Raw genomic sequence first — 19,054 nt, forward strand, 5'->3', positions numbered from 1 at the left:
AATGTTCTTTATTTTTATTACTATATTAGTTGATATGCAAATTATTGGCACTCTGTGGTCCTTAAAAAAATATTTATTCCAATTTTAGAAAATATCACATTATTTGGCGAAGCGAAGCGGGCGTATAATAATATTTCGGGTGATAAAACAGAGATGGCCGAGAGTTATACACTGCTATCACTTTTTTCATATCTTGGGACATATATCTTGCTAAAAATCACAATGAGCCTTACTCCATCTGTATGGTACTGACCGGTCAATTTGGGGGGTCTGGCTCATAGCCTAATATGGCTTTGGAGAATATTAGTTTTTATGTTGTATTTTTCTGAGTAACTACTTTTTGGGGGGAAGAGTGGTGGCTTATTGGTGTGGACATGAAGGTTGTGGCTGCAAATCCAGCTGGAGACAGCATTGCTAGGGATTTGAGCTCTAATGTTCAGGAAGTCGAGTTAGTTTCAGGAGAACTGTCATTTCACTGTTGCATCATTAGTAAAAACACAGCTGGCTCATTAATCGCCTTCAGAGTAGGGGATAATCTGCATTCCTCACAAGGTCTGGCTGACCTCTGATGCGAGTCCACTGAGTGGGGTTGACTCTTTCTTACTACCACTCAATGTGGTTGACCCTTCCCTTGGTGCAGGTCATTATTATGACTATGTTCTTACTCTTCTCCTGAACTGTAACCTTAAAGAAATGTATTGTACACAGGTGCAGGAAGATTGAAACTTTACTTGAAGAATTTTCTCCAAACTTTATGACCTCTCAAGGGGTCAGTATTATTATGGAGTAAAATGTATTGATTTTAATATAATTGTTCATGGAATTCACAGTAATCACAGGTTTTATATGGCATATTCCAATAACAAAAGGCAACTGAAAAAAATGACCAGAAGACAACTGCTGCTAGGAGGAGGTGTAGAACACCAGGTATGATGACATGATGATGTAACCTGGTTCTAGTCTTGGTTGAGGGTCTTTACCATCATACCACCCATAATAAAGGATGGTATTTGACCTAAAGGATGAAACCTTGGGTAGACAAAAGAAAAGTCACAAATTTCAGAAAGTCGTTAAATATTTCATGAACGGATGGTTTAAAAAATTGCAGTTAGATCATATCATTCCTTCGACTGACCTGCTTTGTTATGTCTACCCTCCATGGTTGAACTTCCCGACCATCGCACCAGCCGTCTCGGCCATACAACCACGTGCCATGCTCATTGGGCACCACACCAGAGAGTACCTGATCCGCACAACCCAGCGGTGTGCCTGTCGCATGCATATTGCTCAAGATGAAACTGACATTCTTACACAATGCATTGCAACAAAAAAGGTGAGAAAAGACCTGAAATTGAGGTAAAATTTCTGAATCGCTAGGAACTTACATTATAGTGTGCCAGGATACTAATATTTGAGTTGGCATACTATTTCTCCCCTTTCTAGTGTATAACAAGTTTACAAAAAAAAAAGATGTAAAATGTCATACCCCCTGTTGTTTTAGTAATGTTGCTGAAGGAGTTAAAGAGCTAGCCCATAATTATGTACAACTAAAATGGCCACCACTCTAAACAGTTGGCCATCTTTCATAAGATCGCAAAATAAAGTGAGGTGCACGTCTATGCCATCATGTAATGTACTTTTGCTAAGTTTTAACAAAATCGGACCATATATGTCTGAGAAATGGTTGGGGACAGATTTAAGTAAGAAAATGGCCACCAGTCGGCCATCTTTGATCTGATCTCGAAAAGAAAATGATGTGCATATGAAAGCCATCATACGTTATATCTGTGCATCAAGTTTGAACAACATCGGGAAATGCCTGTCCGAGAAATGGTTGAGGATGTGTTCAACATCGGGTTCTTTTTACAACAAAAATGGCCGCCAGTCGGTCATATTGGATCTGATCTCGAAAAAAAAGGATGTGCTTTTGTTAGCCATCATTCCTTATATGTGTGCAAGTTACAAATAAAATAAATAAATGCATGTCTGAGAAATGGTTGAGGACATGTTCGACACTGGGGTTTTTTTTTACAACTAAAATGGCCATCAGTCGGCGAGCTTGGATCTAATGTCGAAAAAAACATGACGTGCATATGTCTACCATCGTGTGTTGTCTTTGTGCCAAGTATAAATAAAATCGGTGAATACATGTCTGAGATATGGTTGCGAACACACACGCATACACACACGCACGCACGGCCACGAAAATCGAGACCAAATCCATAAGCCTCCGTTGCGGAGGATAAAAAATGGAAGTCCAATGGAGGCTGAAAAACAATTTGTGCAGATGAACCACAAGTAATCATTTACACCAGTGCACGACAAATTAATTAATATGATGTCATGCGCGAACGTGACAACATTCTATATAGTGGTACATAGTCATACATACAGTGTGTATAAAATGAAGATTCACGTTGGAGTATAATCGCTGTGGATGAACAAATCACAAAGATTTCCGCTGAGATGAGCCAATCACCTGCATTATCAAATATCCTTATGTTGGCAAACTTTCCGTTGACGACAAAATGATGTGATGTCACGCAAAACTCCCCACATCCATTCTCATCACTGCCATGTCCTGTAATTACAGCGTAGAGTTCCACCTGCTCACATCACAAGGGGCATCAAGCATATAATGAGACAGGTGACAACTGAAATGAAATTCGGTGTGTGTGTGTGTGTGTGTGTGTGTGTGTGTGTGTGTGTGTGTGTGTGTGTGTGTGTGTGTGTGTGTGTGTGTGTGTGCGTGCGCGCGTGCGCACGTGTGTGTCATTCTTCCTCCAATAAATATGTAGGTTATCCTGCCAGACCTTGTCTGAAGAATAATGAGGGAGAAATTTCGAGTTTGATGAAGTTGCTGGCACACAATGGTATACTCTGTTGAAAAGATTCTGAGGAATCTGTACACGCACAAGCAAGTGCTCGCAGATGGGATAGCTAGATTTAAGTCTTCTTTAAAGGATGGTGTGCATTGATGCACAATGCTCTGTTGAGAATTACACCCTGACCAGACTAGACAAATGCTGAGCAGTTTGCCTCTGAATTATTCTGCCAAACTTGCTCATTGGAGTTAAAATTCCTGATCGATGGTGGCCACCCTGCAGCTCTGTATGCCTTAAAGAAGTAAACATGAAACAATGGTCTCTGAGTTAAATTAACCTCAAGATGCTTTTGGTGTTGTTCAGATAGAAATTGGAGCAGAATTTTACCTTCACTGTTGTTGGTGGTGGGATGAATTTTAATGGAAAGTATTTCTTATTATAGCTGCTGTTGAAAGTGCCTCCACTGAACAGTGGCAGAATGGCGGAGGGACGCAAACGATCCAACAGCCGCTCTTCTGTGGACATGGATATGAGGAAAGCTTTATGTCATTTGGAAACCCTGCCAACCTTTACAAATCACAACCCATATTTACTGTCCAAAGTTATTAAAGTTGCTGGATTGCTTAATTCCCTTTGTATCTGTAACCTCGGTTGTACTGGATATATTGCAAAGTCAGCATCACTTAGGCATTGTGATTAACTGAGCATTATACACCTTGCACACCAGAGTGCTATTTTTAAAAATTTTTTTTATCAAAATGTCTTGGCTGTAGATCAAAGAACAATTCATTGTATTACAATCAAAATCATAACATTCACTCTTTCTATAATAATAATAATAAGAAGAAGAAGAAGAAGAAGGAGAAGAGAAGTGTGTGCATTTGTGTGTTTGTGTGTGTTGTTGGTTGTTCTCTCCATTTGCGGATTTGAGGAAATAGAACGAAGTCCTCCCAGGACTCAAAGTATCCACCTTCGCTTTCGTAAGGGATCACAGTTCATGGACCAAGCTCTTCAACTTTGTTGTTCTCAGAGTTTTGGCCCGAGGACTCTTTTCAGGAGAGTGACAAAACCCCGGACTGCATCCAATTGTACTTTGTTTTTTACAGACAATTGTCCAATTGTACAATACAGACATACAGACAAACATATAGACGGAAAAAGTGATAATAAGGGTAGATGAAAAAAAAAAATTTCGACTTTATCGACTACCCAATACACACACACACACACACACACACACACACACACACACACACACACACACACACACACACACACACACACACACACACACACACACACACACACACACACCCATCCACCCAACCACAATCCTTCCCCTTACAGGTTTCTAGTTTTTCCCTCCTGGGAATTTTCTTCTGCATCCATGTTGTCCAACCCATGCATCCTTTCCTGCTTCCAATTCCTCCCCACCCCCACTGTTTGTCCAATTCTCCCTCTTAAACTCTGTTGGCGTCTCCCCCTCCTCTACTGTTCTTGCTGATCTGTTCCGAGTTCTTCCATGAGCCTTGACTGTATACAACAAAGAGGAACTTTTCAGCTTCATATTTCAAACATTCTGAATAAATAGTTCACAGACATGACAAGCAATCGAATAACACAAACTTGAGAGACAAATAAATCTTTCAGCACTAAAAGTCAAGATTATCATAAGAAATTTACAAATGCAATCTGTTGAAATAATTTTCACCATTATTTCAACAAAGATGAGTTTTACATATATTGACATTTTCAAAATATATTTATTTCGGATTTCATTTTCCCTGAGCAAAGACCAGTTTTGGATGCATCGAGATATGCTTGATTGGAAAACTATTTCCCGAAGAAGGCAAGATCAATCTGTCTTACTCTGCAAATTGGAATATCTTAACCATGCTACACGAAACATTAACAATCAATTCAAAAGCCCTTGTATGGTCATTAATTTTAGACGGTTCTGGGATAACGGTGAGGGGTGGGGGGGGGCATTCATTGAATGGCTTCTCTGAAAGCATTTAAGTTCAAGATAAAAGGGAGCCTTTTTATTCCCCATAAAGAGTACACACAAATTGCAGATTGTATCATCATTTGTGACCACAAGAGTCACACCATGCAGTTGCAACACGAATGTGACTGATGTTGATTTGTCATGCAACATTAGAAAAATCCGCATAGAATTTCACTTTAGGTTTAACTTCAGCTCTGTGGCAAAACATCACCATGCTTCACCAACCATGAAATGAAATCAACTTTCTTTATTAATGTCATGCATATTCGAGATTATTCATATTGTTGTCGGGTATTGAAACGATCTAACAGGGATTGATAATGACTGCATACCTGACTGGGAGAGTTCAGGAGATGAGAAACGAAGGTGAAGTGAGATTAGCCAAGATTTGGCCCAAGGAACAGTCTTCATGGTAAAGTGGCATTTATCTCCATCGAAAAGAGGCAGCAAGGCAGAGACAGTGGTGAGCCAATGTCCAATTTGCCTTGGGGAAATGGTGCAGCAGGGAGAGAGAGGGAGAGAAAATTGTGCAGCAGGGAGAGGATGGCGAGAGAGAGAGAGAGAGAGAGAGAGAGAGAGAGAGATAGAGAGAGAGAGAGAGAGAGACAGAGAGAGAGAGAGAGAGAGAGAGAGAGAGAGAGAGAGAGAGAGAGAGATAGAGATAGAGATAGAGATAGAGATAGAGATAGAGATAGAGATAGAGATAGAGATAGAGATAGAGAGAGAGAGAGAGAGAGAGAGAGAGAGAGAGAGAGAGAGAGAGAGAGAGAGAGAGAGAGAGAGAGAGAGAGAGAGAGAGAGAGAGAGAGAGAGAGAGAGAGAGAGAGAGAGAGAGAGAGATAGAGATAGAGATAGAGATAGAGATAGAGATAGAGATAGAGATAGAGATAGAGATAGAGATAGAGAGAGAGAGAGAGAGAGAGAGAGAGAGAGAGAGAGAGAGAGAGAGAGAGAGAGAGAGAGAGAGAGAGAGAGAGAGAGAGAGATATAGAGAGAGAGAGATAGAGAGAGAGAGAGAGAGAGAGAGAGAGAGAGAGAGAGAGAGAGAGACAGAGAGAGAGAGAGAGAGAGAGAGAGAGAGAGAGAGAGAGAGAGAGAGAGAGAGAGAGAGAGAGAGAGAGAGAGAGAGAGAGAGAGAGAGAGAGAGAGAGAGAGAGAGAGAGAGAGAGAGAGAGAGAGAGAGAGAGAAAGACAGAGAGAGAGAGATAGAGAAAGAGAGAGAGATAGAGATAGAGATAGAGATAGAGATAGAGATAGAGATAGAGATAGAGATAGAGAGAGAGAGAGAGAGAGAGAGAGAGAGAGAGAGACGCAGAGAGAGAGAGACGCAGAGAGAGAGAGACGCAGAGAGAGAGAGAGAGAGAGAGAGAGAGAGAGAGAGAGAGAGAGAGAGAGAGAGAGAGAGAGAGAGAGAGAGAGAGAGAGAGAGAGAGAGAGAGAGAGAGAGAGAGAGAGAGAGAGAGAGAGAGAGAGAGAGAGAGAGAGAGAGAGAGAGAGAGAGAGAGAGAGAGAGAGAGAGAGAGAGAGAGAGAGAGAGAGAGAGAGAGAGAGAGAGAGAGAGAGAGAGAGAGAGAGAGAGAGAGAGAGAGAGAGAGAGAGAGAGAGAGAGAGAGAGAGAGAGAGAGAGAGAGAGAGAGAGAGAGAGAGAGAGAGAGAGAGAGAGAGAGAGAGATGGAGAGAGAGAGAGAGAGAGAGAGAGAGAGAGAGAGAGAGAGAGAGAGAGAGAGAGAGAGAGAGAGAGAGAGAGAGAGAGAGAGAGAGAGAGAGAGAGAGAGAGAGAGAGAGAGAGAGAGAGAGAGAGAGAGAGAGAGAGAGAGAGAGAGAGAGAGAGAGAGAGAGAGAGAGAGAGAGAGAGAGAGAGAGAGAGAGAGAGAGAGAGAGAGAGAGAGAGAGAGAGAGAGAGAGAGAGAGAGAGAGAGAGAGAGAGAGAGAGAGAGAGAGAGAGAGAGAGAGAGAGAGAGAGAAAGAGAGAGAGGATGGCAAGAGAGAGAGAGAGAGACAGACAGACAGACAGAGACAGACAGATGATTGACAGTGTGAATGAGAAAATAAAACTGTGGGGGAAGAGAACTCCACCAGACCTTACTATGGACCACTCTCTCAAAAAGGCTGGATGAAAACAAAGTCATGATAATTTACAACTAAATTCAATAATGAACATCGTTTCTTCTCATTAAATAAATAAATAAATTATTATTGTTGTAATTGCCTGGTGTTGGCTTCATGGTTGAGGAGGCTGGCTGAAGTTCTTAAGGTCTTAAGTTTAAGGCCATGTGGCCTGTTGAATTAACACCAGGTGGTTTGACTCAGCCTGTCATCCTTCTGAGGTCAACAAAATGAGTACCAGCTTACTGGCAGCAGGACTCTACATCAACAGCACAGCTGTGCTCCCAATAATGAATCAACCAGCAGCCAGAGACTGCATACAAAACAATAATAATAATTATCATTTTGTTGTTTCTTTTGTTCAAGAATGTATGATTCGTAAACTAAGATTGGAAATTTAACCAGAATGTATGAAGCATTCCTGCGTGGTGTAAACAATGGTTTCCATGTTGTCTTAGTTTGGTGTATCATACAACATGATAAATCACAAATAAATGAATATATGCAACCACAGTTAACCTTTGGATGGAAAAAAATATATATATATATTGTTACGAATCTGCGCCCGCCGGCGTGCGGACAGCCGCTTTAGCCAATGGCGGCCGTCTCGCCCACCGAACGGACAATTCAGTCGCGACTTTCCGGAACAACGCCGGAAACCAGTCACGGGTGTGCTCCAAGCGCACACCATGGCCTCGTAAATATTCTACCCACGCGCGACAGGGCCAATCGCCGAATTGTCGATATACCTAATTATTCGCGTGGGCAGCCTACCGAGAGACCGTACCTCAGCGAGATCTGCTTGGACACGAACCGCTTAAGCGGTTCGTTCCGTTCTGGGATAACTGAGCGGGGTATTATCACGAGACCTCGCTGGACCCAATTCTTTTATCGGCTATCAAAAAGCCCGCTATTATTCCGAAGGCAAGATAGCAGTTCAATTGGGGAAAGAGGACACAACGAACGGGTGACATTTAAACAAGCACATTTATTTTTTCACGTATACAAGCAAGCAATGAATTGGCGGGAATGGACAAGACGCGAGAAAGACAAAGCGCTACGACCGTCTATTTATTATGTACAGTCACTTATACAGTTCTACTTGCGGACATGGCGCCACAACATTCACACAAAAGCAAAGAAAAGCCCCAGGACAGACGAGGGGCAGACTGGACCTCATTGGTCTTTATTGCACGGAGCCGTGTAGACCGCAGAGGCTCCGCGAGGCCACGCAGGTTACCTTCCTCACTGGAGCGACCCACGACGCTCCTTCCCCACGCAGCTAGCGTAACCGCGGCTCTGCCACGGCCTAGTGATTCGGGCCCCGGCCGGCAACGCCTGAGAGGAACGAACGGGTCTTCGCTCTTTTTGAGTTGATGCTGTCTCAAGAACGCGTTCGTCCCTCAGCGATGCTCGGACCGTTCCGAAGCCCGATCATCTCAGACCGTTCGGAGCTGGTTGGCGAGCTCTCTCCGGCTCGCACACGAACACGCAGCTCCGCGCGGCACAGCAGGCTTAGTCGCGCTCGCGTCTCCTCGGCTCTCCTCAGTTTCTCCAGCAACTGCAGGCTTCAGGCCTCCACGCGGCTCCTCGAGCTCTCCAGACTGACACTCCACAGACTGACTCCACTGACTCCAGACTGCGAACTGGCGCTCCGCTCGGCCTTTTATAGGGCCCGAGAGACGAGATCTGACCTCCGCTCTCCGACCTTCGACCCCCACTGGCCCCGCCCCTTTCTGTCTTTTGATCCGCATTCCGAGGCGAAGCTTCCACAGAGTGGACATGCGCGAGATCACCAAACTTGCTCGGTGAGCGGACGTGTGCGAGATCACCAAACTTGCGTGGCGAGCAAACCCCCGCATGTGCCTGCAGCGATGCCGTTCGATGCGGACTCGCCGCGGCTGGTGCAAAGATGGCGTCGCTTCGGGGATGAAGGTGAGGCGATGTTATTCGGGTTGGTCTATTGGGGGAGATACGGTTTAGGAGATGGTGAGATGTTGTTGTTGTGAAGGCGGTGGAGAGAGGGTGGTTGGTGGTTGGCGTTGTGGAGGAGGTGGTTGGCGTGGTGGAGAAGGTGGTTGGCATGGTGGAGAAGGTGGTTGGTGGGTGGCGTGGTGGAGAAGGTGGTTGGTGGTTGGCGTGGAGAAGGTGGTTGGTGGTTGGCATGGTGGAGAAGGTGGTTGGTGGGTGGCGTGGTGGAGAAGGTGGTTGGTGGTTGTGATTGGTCCAAAATAACGATAGTAAAGAAAAACGGCTAACTCAAAGATCAGAGCCCGGGTGACACGAATAATTCCCATTAGAAAACGGTGGGGAAATCTAACTGAACACGGACTTATCGGCATAACTGAACTAAGGACCTATATGGTGTTCTGCGAATTTCCACAGACATGAGAATATATATTGTTACGAATTTGGGAATTCGATTGCACACAACATTCAGGTTCCTTTAGTCAGCTATGTCGATAAGTGCTTGTTCCCGAGATAGCTCGCCTTCCATTGTTTAAATGTTCAGAAATCGATGAGATGCGCTGCGGATCAATTTAATAGTTAAGGAACGAAACAATGGAGACGTCCTTCCCGCCTCTTCTGCGAAGAGGAAGAAGAACACTGCCATCCCGTGACTCATGATGTCAACAACTCCCTCCCACCCGTGGCTGAGCAGGGTATGGGGCACAAGGGCATGTCATGAGTCACGCCGGGAGCGGGGGAAGGGTGGGAGAAGGATAAGAGGAGATCTTTTCTTTGTTTGTGTGCGGGAGTTGGATGAGTAAACTTCTTGCTTTGGCAGAGAGTAGTCGCTCAGCAGACCTTCGGGTCCTGCTTGGCTTGGGTTAGGGTTGAGGCCTTCGGAAGCTTTTTGCTTCAGCTGGCTCAGTGAGCTTCGGCTGAGGCCTGGCTCGGGAGGAGGCTTTTTGGAGGCTTTTTGCTTTGGTGGTTCAGTGAGCTTCGGCTTCTGCTTGGCTCGGGAGAGCTTTTTGCTTCGCGCTGCTTTGTTTTGGAAGAAGGTCGAGCCGGTTGCTCGGCTCGAGCTGCGAATGGTGGCTTTTTCTTCTTCTTGGTTTGTGGAGCTCTTTGTTCTCCATTTTGGTTCTCGGTTTGGTGCGGCTCGTGGACCTTTTCTTGGAGGTGGTTCCTTGGGGGAAGCGGCGCATCGACGGGAAGGATCGGCACCTCGTCTCACCAGCATGTGTTGAGAAGCGCTGGAGGTGGTTCCTCGGGGAAGCGACGCATCGACGGGAAGGATCGGCGCCTCGTCTCACCAGCACGTGTTGAGAAGTGCGGGAGGATTCGCAGGAGCTCGGGAAGGATTGCGGCTCACGGCGATTAGATCCAGCTCGCTCTCGCTGGAGCCCGGGTCCGAACAACTTGAAGACCACACGAGGTGGAGAGGTTCAAGATAGGTTCTGGGTTTCAGCTCACCTGTCCTCCGAGCTGGAGCTCTTTATTAAAGGCCTCTGCCACCATTTCTTGGGTGTGTGTGTGTGTGTGTGTGTGCGTACGTGTGTCCGTGGGCCCGTCTCGTAAGTAGGAAATTGTTAAGTGCTTTGTGTGCTGTAAATGTTTGCATCGCATTTCGTATAGACGGTCGTAGTTCTTTTGTCGTGCTTTTGTTGCTTGTACAATTGCATTCGTGTTTTGCCTTGTTTAATTGCATACGTGCTTTATTAATATGGAATAGGCAAAGCCTTGAAGCGAACGTAGAATTCTTCTTACATTCGCTTCTGACTTTACCTTTAACTTGTTCACAACTGTAGACTTCCCAACTATACCGTTGTACGTGTAAGCACCGCACAGCTGATGATTTTGACTCAATTTCCAGTTACTTCGGCCTGGATTCGGGATCAGCGATCAAATAATGTAAATCACGATTAAAAATTATTTTTTGATGATGCGGGAGATATCTTTATTAAAATTAACTTTGGGAAAAAAATAATTGAATAAATAAATAAATAAACAATCACTTCTGGTCAAGAATAAAAGAAAATATAAGTTCCGGAAAGAGTTTCAAAATCACTCCCGATAATGTTAAATACAAAATAAACATTTCCTGTCATGAAAAAAATCACTTTCGGAAGTATAAAATTCACTTTGGGAAAAAAATAATTGAATAGATAAATAAACACTTCCGGTCATGATCTCCCGGCATGCAACATTCCCCATGACAAAAACCAGAAGCAAAAAAAAAAAACTGAAGCAAAAGGGTCATAGCCAACGCCACGGATTCACAATTGGCAGGGTATTGTGTTGTTTTTGTTGTTTCTTATTCTCTCATGTGCACACGTTAAGTAATATTCACAAGATAGAAATAAAACCCAATCGTGTTTATACACCACACAGCGTTTAACAACAACCGGAAGCAAAAGGTCATAGCTAACGACACGGATTCCAAATAGCCAGGGCTATTTTGTTGTTGTTGTTGTTGTTGTTTCCTATTCTCTCATGTGCACGCGTTAAGTATGGAGCTCACTGCGTTCGCTAATATGGAATAGGCAAAGCCTTGAAGCGAACATAGAATTCTTCTTACATTCGCTTCTTAAATATATCAAATTAAAGTCTTTTTGCGATGAAAAAATAAATATTACCTTAACATTACCTTCACAACAACAACTACACCGCCAAGAACAGGATCTCATCTGCAAAAATAAATATTACCTCAACATTACCTCCACAACAACAACTACACCGCCAAGAACAGGATCTCATCTGCAAAAATAAATATTACCTCAACATTACCTCCACAACAACAACTACACTGCCGAGAACAGGATCTCATCTAAAAAAATTAATACTAGAAGTGAACGTCGTATTCTTTTTAAATTCGCTTCTGACTTTACCTACAACTTGTTCACAACTGTATATGCAATTTCCGGTGACTTCGGCCTGGATTCGGGATCAGCGATCAAATAATGCAAATCACGATTAAAAATTATTTTTTGATGATGCGGGAGATATCTTTATTAAAATCAGTGGAGGAAATATACACCATGTCTGATATTATTTGGGTATTTCATGTCTCTGACGATGCCTTTATGTCCCGGCATGCATCATTCCCCATGACAAAAAACGGAAACAAAAAATAACCAGAAGCAAAAAAAAATGGAAGCAAAAGGGTCATAGGCAACGACACGGATTCACACTTGCCAGGGTATTGTGTTGTTTTTGTTATTTCCTATTCTGTCATGTGCACGCGTTAAGTAATATTCACAAGACAGAAGTAAAACCCAATCGTGTTTATACACCGCACAGCGTTTAAAAACAACCGGAAGCAAAAGGTCATATCCAACGACACCGAGTCCAAATAGCCAGGGGGTATTGTGTTGTTGTTGTTGTTGTTGTTGTTGTTGTTGTTGTTTCCTATTCTCTCATGCGCACGTGTTAAGTATTAAGCTCACTGCGTTCGCTATAATAAATGTTCTTGTGTGAATGTAAACCTGTTCGTTGTGTCCTCTTCCCTTAATTGAGCTGCCATCTTGCACTCGGAATATAGTTGGTTTTTAAATAGCCGGGAAAGTGATCGGTTCCAACGGACTGCGCGATAATACCCCGCTCGGTTATCCCAAAAGGAAGCGAGCTGCTTAAGCGGCTCGTTTCCAAGCGGTCCCATTGAGGTACAATCTCTCGGTAACCTACCCACACAAATAATTAGGTAAATCGAAGATTTGGCGATCGGACCCTGTAGCGCGGGTTGAGTGCGGACAAGATTGTGGTGTGGTTACAAACACACCCGTGGCTGGTTTCCGGCGTTAATCCAGAAAGCCGCGACTAGATTCTCCGTTCGGTGGGCGAAGCGACCGCTATTGGTTAGATGCGGTTGTTCGCACGCCGGCGGGCAGAAATCTACAACAATATATATATATATATATATATATATATATATATATATATATATATATATATATATATATATATATATATATATATATATGCAGTATATATGTACATCGGTGATAACGTGACTCTAAAATGGAGCGATCAATAATTTATTGACCTGAAATATGACTAGTGTTCACCAAGCATGTTTTTATAAATTACACAAGCCCTGAGAAATTAATCAATCGTTATAACCATTTAAAAACTGTAGATGACATGAATGTGTCTGAAAAAAAATAATTTGGGATAAAACCAGGTAGATGGCAAAAATGACTCTGGCCAAACATTAAGAGAAGAGCTGATGTTACATACTCTCCTCCCCACCCCCCAATTAAGTAAATTTAATTATATTATATCAATGTGGTGGTTTAAACTGTCACCATGCCAATTGGCTAGCTGTTGGTACCTGCAGAAAAGGACTTCTGTGACTCCATGGAACTGAATGAATCTGTAAACTTTCCAACCCGGATTTCTCCCAATGGCCAATCCTCCCTTCTAGACATTGTAATTACCAACTTTCCTCCCATGTCTCCTGTTCTTCTTCTGCTCCAAGTGATTCCTCTGATCACATGCTTGTGACAGTCGACAACTCTGGGTATTTTCAGTCACCTTAGCGTAGGCGAGTCTGGTAGTTCACTGAGGTTGACTGGCAGGGATGCAAGCCACCATCTCACTTCAGGACTGTTCTCCTATACCTGGTGTCCCCGACATTAACTCACCTTGGAAATTATTCCACAGAAACATGCTCTCTCTCTCTTTTGCACAGATTCATCCCATCTTGCTGTCAGTTATCATACCCATCCTCACTTCCATGGTACACCGAATCTTGCTGTGAGGCAGTTGCCTTGAAACAATTTGCCCTCTTTTCTTGCAAAGCAAATCCGACTGAAGGCAACCTCAGCTCATTCCGCAAAGCCCAGAACCTCTCAGGAGAGCCACAAAACAACATCTGTCCAACCTCAAAACAGAACTTTCAAACTCGTCTCCCAACTCTAAAACCTAGTGGCACCTTGTTAAGTCTGTCTCTGGTGTATGCTCCCATTCCATCCCTTCCCTTTCATCAAATGACATCACAGCCGACTCTGCTCATGAGAAAGCCAAATGTCTCAATTCTGTATTTGCTTGGGAATCTTGTGTCAACAACCCCTCACTCTCTGTACCTACCACACCCAGTCGCACCCAACTGCTCCTGGACTGTCTTTTCACTGGAGAAGGTGGAGAAGTTTCTTTCAACCCTTGACTGTGACACTGCTACTGGTCTGGATGGCATCAGAATGTGAGTCCTAAAAACCTGCTCTGCTGCTCCTGTACATCCTCTTTCTGTTCTGTCCACCCTACATTTCTCCTACTACCATCTGTTTGGAATTCAGCCGACATCACTGCATTCCATAAAATTTGTGCAAAAATTGATTGATCCTCTTAACAATAGACCGATCACCTTACTTCAAATCATCAGCAAGGTCATGGAATCCATCATCACAGTTGACATAAAATCATTCCTTTTCTCCAACAGCCTAATCTCAGATCGTCACTTCAGATTCAGACCCAGTCACTCGACCATGGCCATGGTGTTTCTGCTCTCCCAACTATGGGTGGAGGCACTCAATCTCAGGCATGAGATCAGGTCCCTCTCTAGAAACATCTAGAGCATTCAATACAATATGGCACCCCACATTGCTCCCCAAACACTATGGCATCTAAGGCCACCTCTAAACATGAAAGTGAAGGATAGAGGGTGAACGATATAGATTGTTAAGAGCACGAAAGTTACTTTCTCACAAAAGGAAAATCAAGTTTGTATTTGCAAAAATTGCAATCTTTTACATAGTCAAGGCTCACTCAGGAAGGATAGAAACACAAGAGGATGAGGGGATTATGACCAGCAGAAAAAAGACGGAAAGAACAAGCGGACAGTCGATGGACGTACAGGCACGACCTGCAAGATAAGGTTGGGCATGGCAGGAGGTTTGCGGGAATAATAAAGGATCATCAGTGGAAATGGACCATGGAGGGAGGAACACGATTGGACAAATTGCTGAATTGAATGAAGATTTCTGAAGTAATTATAAGAACAGCTGAAGGACAACTAACTTCGTGTCTCGGTTTGTAATAAGCCATAAAAATTATTTATGACAGTAAATTAGATTATATAATGTCAGATAAAAAAAATGGGATATTCAAGTGGAAATTACACCCACATATCAGGTCGGAGACTCATTTAGCAGCGTGCAGCAGGATATTGTGGAGCTTATTTGGAGTGATTACTGGCACATCGCAGTGTTTGTGGTGAGAATCTATTCAAGGTAATTTGATATGATTCCATGTGACGATACACATTGAAGCTTAATGTAAAATCTGCTTTTATTGATTTGGGTGTCATATCTTTTGTAAGTTGATGTGAAATATTACATGTTTTGTCAGATACCAAGATTCGTTTGAGTTATGTTATCAATAATTTCAAGTGGTTGCGTGTTTGTTTGTTACTCTTTGATGGCTGAACCATTGCAATTAGAGTCCCCAAATTTTGGGTGTAGGTACTTCAGAATGTGAGCAAGATTAGAAACTAACAAATATTCTGCTTGAATGCCATTTTGAGGACACTAAAGGCTGCTATATCGTGTATTTTGGCACGCAGGATTAGGCAGTGCTAATGTCGGCCCATAATCAAAAGGTAACCACCATGAGGCCAATAACTCCAAAACTTTAAAATGTCCAACATGTCCTAAAACCACAGCCAGAAACAGCACACCATCATGAAAGCAATAACTCCATACATTTTCAATGCGCAACATGTGCCGGAACCCCGACATTATTTTTTTTCGTGCAGCACTGGGTACCCTGACTAGTTTCACATATTAAAAAGTGATAATCTGGAACACAGAGACAACACGGTACCTTCGAAAAGGTGTTATCCATCGGCCGAGCTCTTGGCCACACAGGGGTCCATTGGGCCGACAGCAGATGTTCAGCTGGACCGTGTGATCCCAGGGTGCACAGCTCTCATCTCTTGTACCGGGACATGACAAAGCCATGTCCAGCTCGAGGGTAGTGTATTGATTCAGCCCTGGTGGGTACACTTGGTGGTAAACGTTTGTTTTGTCCATAAGCTCTTCTGAAGAAACAGCGATTGAATGTGTCGTACGTAATGTGCAGCAAGGTTAAAAATAAAAGCAACGTCTTTCAGTCTGTTGGAAAATGGAGGAAAAGGAGTTGGGTGGATGGGGGAGAGGGCATAATACAAGAGGAAAATAAAAGAGAACAAAACAAGATAAGAGGTGATGGTGTAAAAATACAAAGGAAGGTTTGGGGAAAGTGGTAAGAAAAGGGAAGAGGGATTTGGAGCATATATGTCAGGAAAGGCAAAGGAAAGAGCATCTTTTGAATACCTGTGGTTGGGATTTTGGAAATTGGACAAGGTAGTATTTTATAAATACCCACTATTTGTTTATATGAAATATTAAGTGAAATAATATACGAGTATTTTCGGTGTCTATAAATTACTGTTCCAAATTCAAACCGTAACTAGGGTGACGTCAATGGTGCGCCATTACAAATCCCCACGCTTCCCACCTCAAGCTAAGTTGAAAGATAGCAAAAAGTTCCACCAGGAATGATCCAATATCAAATTTTGAGTTTTTTGTTTTTCATTTTGACCACTGTGACCCAAAGTCCCCACACCTTAGGGTATGAACCCAGGGGTCCAATCCCAAAAAATCGTTACATATTTCATGTGTCCCACAATGTCGATTTCATCTGCAAAGTTTCAATTTAAAATGTTTTAAATGAGCGCATAATTACATATTTTGGAATTTGACCTTTTGAATGTGCCCCAGGGGGCAGGGCCAAAAATGATACTGCTCTCGCATGCTCTTGTCATGTGGTGATCATAAATACCAAGTTTGGTGAATTTCTGCACAATCGTTTAGGAGGACGGACGGACAGACAGTGTTGGGGGGGGGGGGGAATGAAATGGGATACAATAATGCGGTTTGCTGCATGTGAAAGAACATTTCTCAAAGCTATATTATCCCCAATCCCCATGTCTTTTGAAAAAAAAACGGCAGGTAGGGGGATATTGTAATTGGCTCCATCCGTATGTCTGTTTAACTCATAATTTTATATGGGGTGAGTTCTGGTGGAGCCTTTTGCCATCTTTCAACTTTGCTTTAAGTAGAAAGCAGGAGAATTTGCGATGGCACACCATCGACTTCGCTCTAGTTTCGTTTCCAGGTGTCATCTGCAACATGTGATGTCACATTTACAGCAAATGGAATCCCCACAAGGAAAAGCGCAGTGTGTGCCTGTCATATAAAGACCAAATCAGCTACAAGGGTTCAACGAAGCATTCGGATGACCGATGGAATGCAGCCACCATCGAGAAAAACGATTCCTGAGTGGCACAAAAAGTTTATGGAGACTGGTATCATCTTGCAGAGGAATGGGACAGGCCAGTCAAGCACAAATGATGAGGATGTTGAACAAGTTAATGTGTCGTTTGAGCGCAGTCGCCCAAGTCTATTTGGATTTGGATCATTTTTAATCACCGATTTTTAATTAAAAAAATTAATAACCCATAAATGATGTAGTATTTGTAATAACCCATAAATACCATAGCATTCGTAATACAGTTAGCAGGAACTGACTAGATTTGGAACAGAACAGAAACAAGGCATCAGGGAAAAGGGGAAAGGGTGAGTTGTAACAATGGTTTGGTGTTTAACAAAGGAAAAACAACGATTTGGATTCCATGTGTCAAAAGAGTTCATTTTCACTTGACATTTGCAGTAATTTTGATACGTTCGGGCTAGCAGGATGGCTTATAAAAGGTATGCACACTTGTCTCTGAGCTGTCTCGCCTGGGATAAAATGTCAACCCAGTTATAAACCGTCATCCTAGTGTTTCACATGCAGGGTGCGCCATCAATGTGTGTGCCGTCCCTCGGATGGATGTTACAAGGTGAAAGAAATTGTGAAATCCTCCAATTTTTCCCCCCATTTTCAAACGTTTTGTGTTTCCTTTGTCCTTTCCTTCCTAGCATGATGTCACGTATGTAAGGGGCTTATCAGAAGTTTTGTTTCTTTGTTGCTGTATACAGGTTTCCGATATTTATCGCACAGAAATGTGATGTTAATGCAATGAGTCTGTAGCCCTTGCATAACATTTATGAGTATTTTGAGAGGGGACAATACATGGGACATCTTGACTCGGCTTTCGTGACGGGGGGCATCTTGCCCCACCTCTATCTACTTTTTTTAATATAAAAAAGACTTGTTCAAATCCTCTCAACAAAAAAATCCAAACACAAAGTGAACAATTGAAAACATTTTTGGGAACAAAATACTTGCCACAAAACATTGTGTTGTCAAAAATTGGTGTTAAAGGGGGTTCACAATTCACCGTTATTTTCTTGAAGTAGCTGAATTGACTGACATCAGCGGCAATCATCAGTTTCTTTTCACTTTGAACATTATAGTGCAATCAAAAAGCACATCGAACTGTCTTTGCCTCTTCTTTCCTTGTTCATACTTTACCGACACAATGTAAAGTTACTTGCCAAACGACAGATAACACCTATAATAATGTCAAAATAAAAATTCCTAAATGCCACCTTTTGTGGGCAGCAATAGGAGTTAAAGAAAAAAAAAATCATTGGCCTGTTTGACATTGTAATCTCAGCACAAAACTCAAGATGAAGGAATCACATGTTCAAGTCCAATATACTCTGTTGATTTGACCATTGTCTGCTGATGACCTTCTCGTTCATGTAAAAGTATACCAATGTCTCCTGATGTCCTTTTCTTGCTTTCATTGTCTGTACAAGCTCTTCAAGGAGCCATAGACACTGTTAAATAAAAATCCAGACGTGTTTAATTAAAGACGTCAACAACCTGTCACAAGTAATACATTTTCCTTTGCAAATCATGCTCACCTTCCGGCACGGTAACTATTCTCACGGCTCCCTCATTTCCCTGCATCACCGTGCGGTTAAACACAGGAAGCAGGGTCGCGGGCCTTGCTAACCGACTTTCCAGTTCAGAAAGGTAGTCAAACCTGCAGCACACAAAGCATGTCTGCTTTCATGATGTAACGGCTGGAGTGTTTACCTTATAAAATCTACACCTGTGCACCTTACTATGATATTAGCCCAGGTAATTACCTTTCACTGGCTCATTGATATGTCATGTAAGTATGAGAAGGATTCGTAACTAGTTATTAATTCAAGTGATTAAAAGAAACAAAGAA

General features: G+C 42.9%; 1 protein-coding gene across 2 annotated transcripts in view; it reads right to left on the bottom strand.

The window, feature by feature from the left end:
* Positions 1-711: 711 nt before the first annotated feature.
* The window catches only part of LOC147021874 (uncharacterized), a 57,787-nt gene continuing 39,444 nt past the window's right edge, over positions 712-19,054 (bottom strand). For both annotated transcript variants that reach the window (XM_085892287.1, XM_085892288.1), the window contains exons 6-12: positions 18,741-18,862; positions 15,706-15,874; positions 5,166-5,317; positions 3,213-3,340; positions 2,480-2,606; positions 1,136-1,269; positions 712-1,029 (exon numbers count right to left, since the gene is read on the bottom strand). In XM_085892287.1, the coding sequence (XP_085748413.1) occupies positions 904-1,029; positions 1,136-1,269; positions 2,480-2,606; positions 3,213-3,340; positions 5,166-5,317; positions 15,706-15,874; positions 18,741-18,862 (958 nt within the window). In that variant the 3' untranslated portion in view covers positions 712-903. The remainder of the gene's footprint in view (positions 1,030-1,135; positions 1,270-2,479; positions 2,607-3,212; positions 3,341-5,165; positions 5,318-15,705; positions 15,875-18,740; positions 18,863-19,054) is intronic.

The sequence above is a fragment of the Eptatretus burgeri genome, chromosome 8 (genome assembly GCF_056783735.1).
Source record: "Eptatretus burgeri isolate ZD-2024b chromosome 8, Ebu_testis_v1, whole genome shotgun sequence".
Taxonomy (NCBI): domain Eukaryota; kingdom Metazoa; phylum Chordata; class Myxini; order Myxiniformes; family Myxinidae; genus Eptatretus; species Eptatretus burgeri.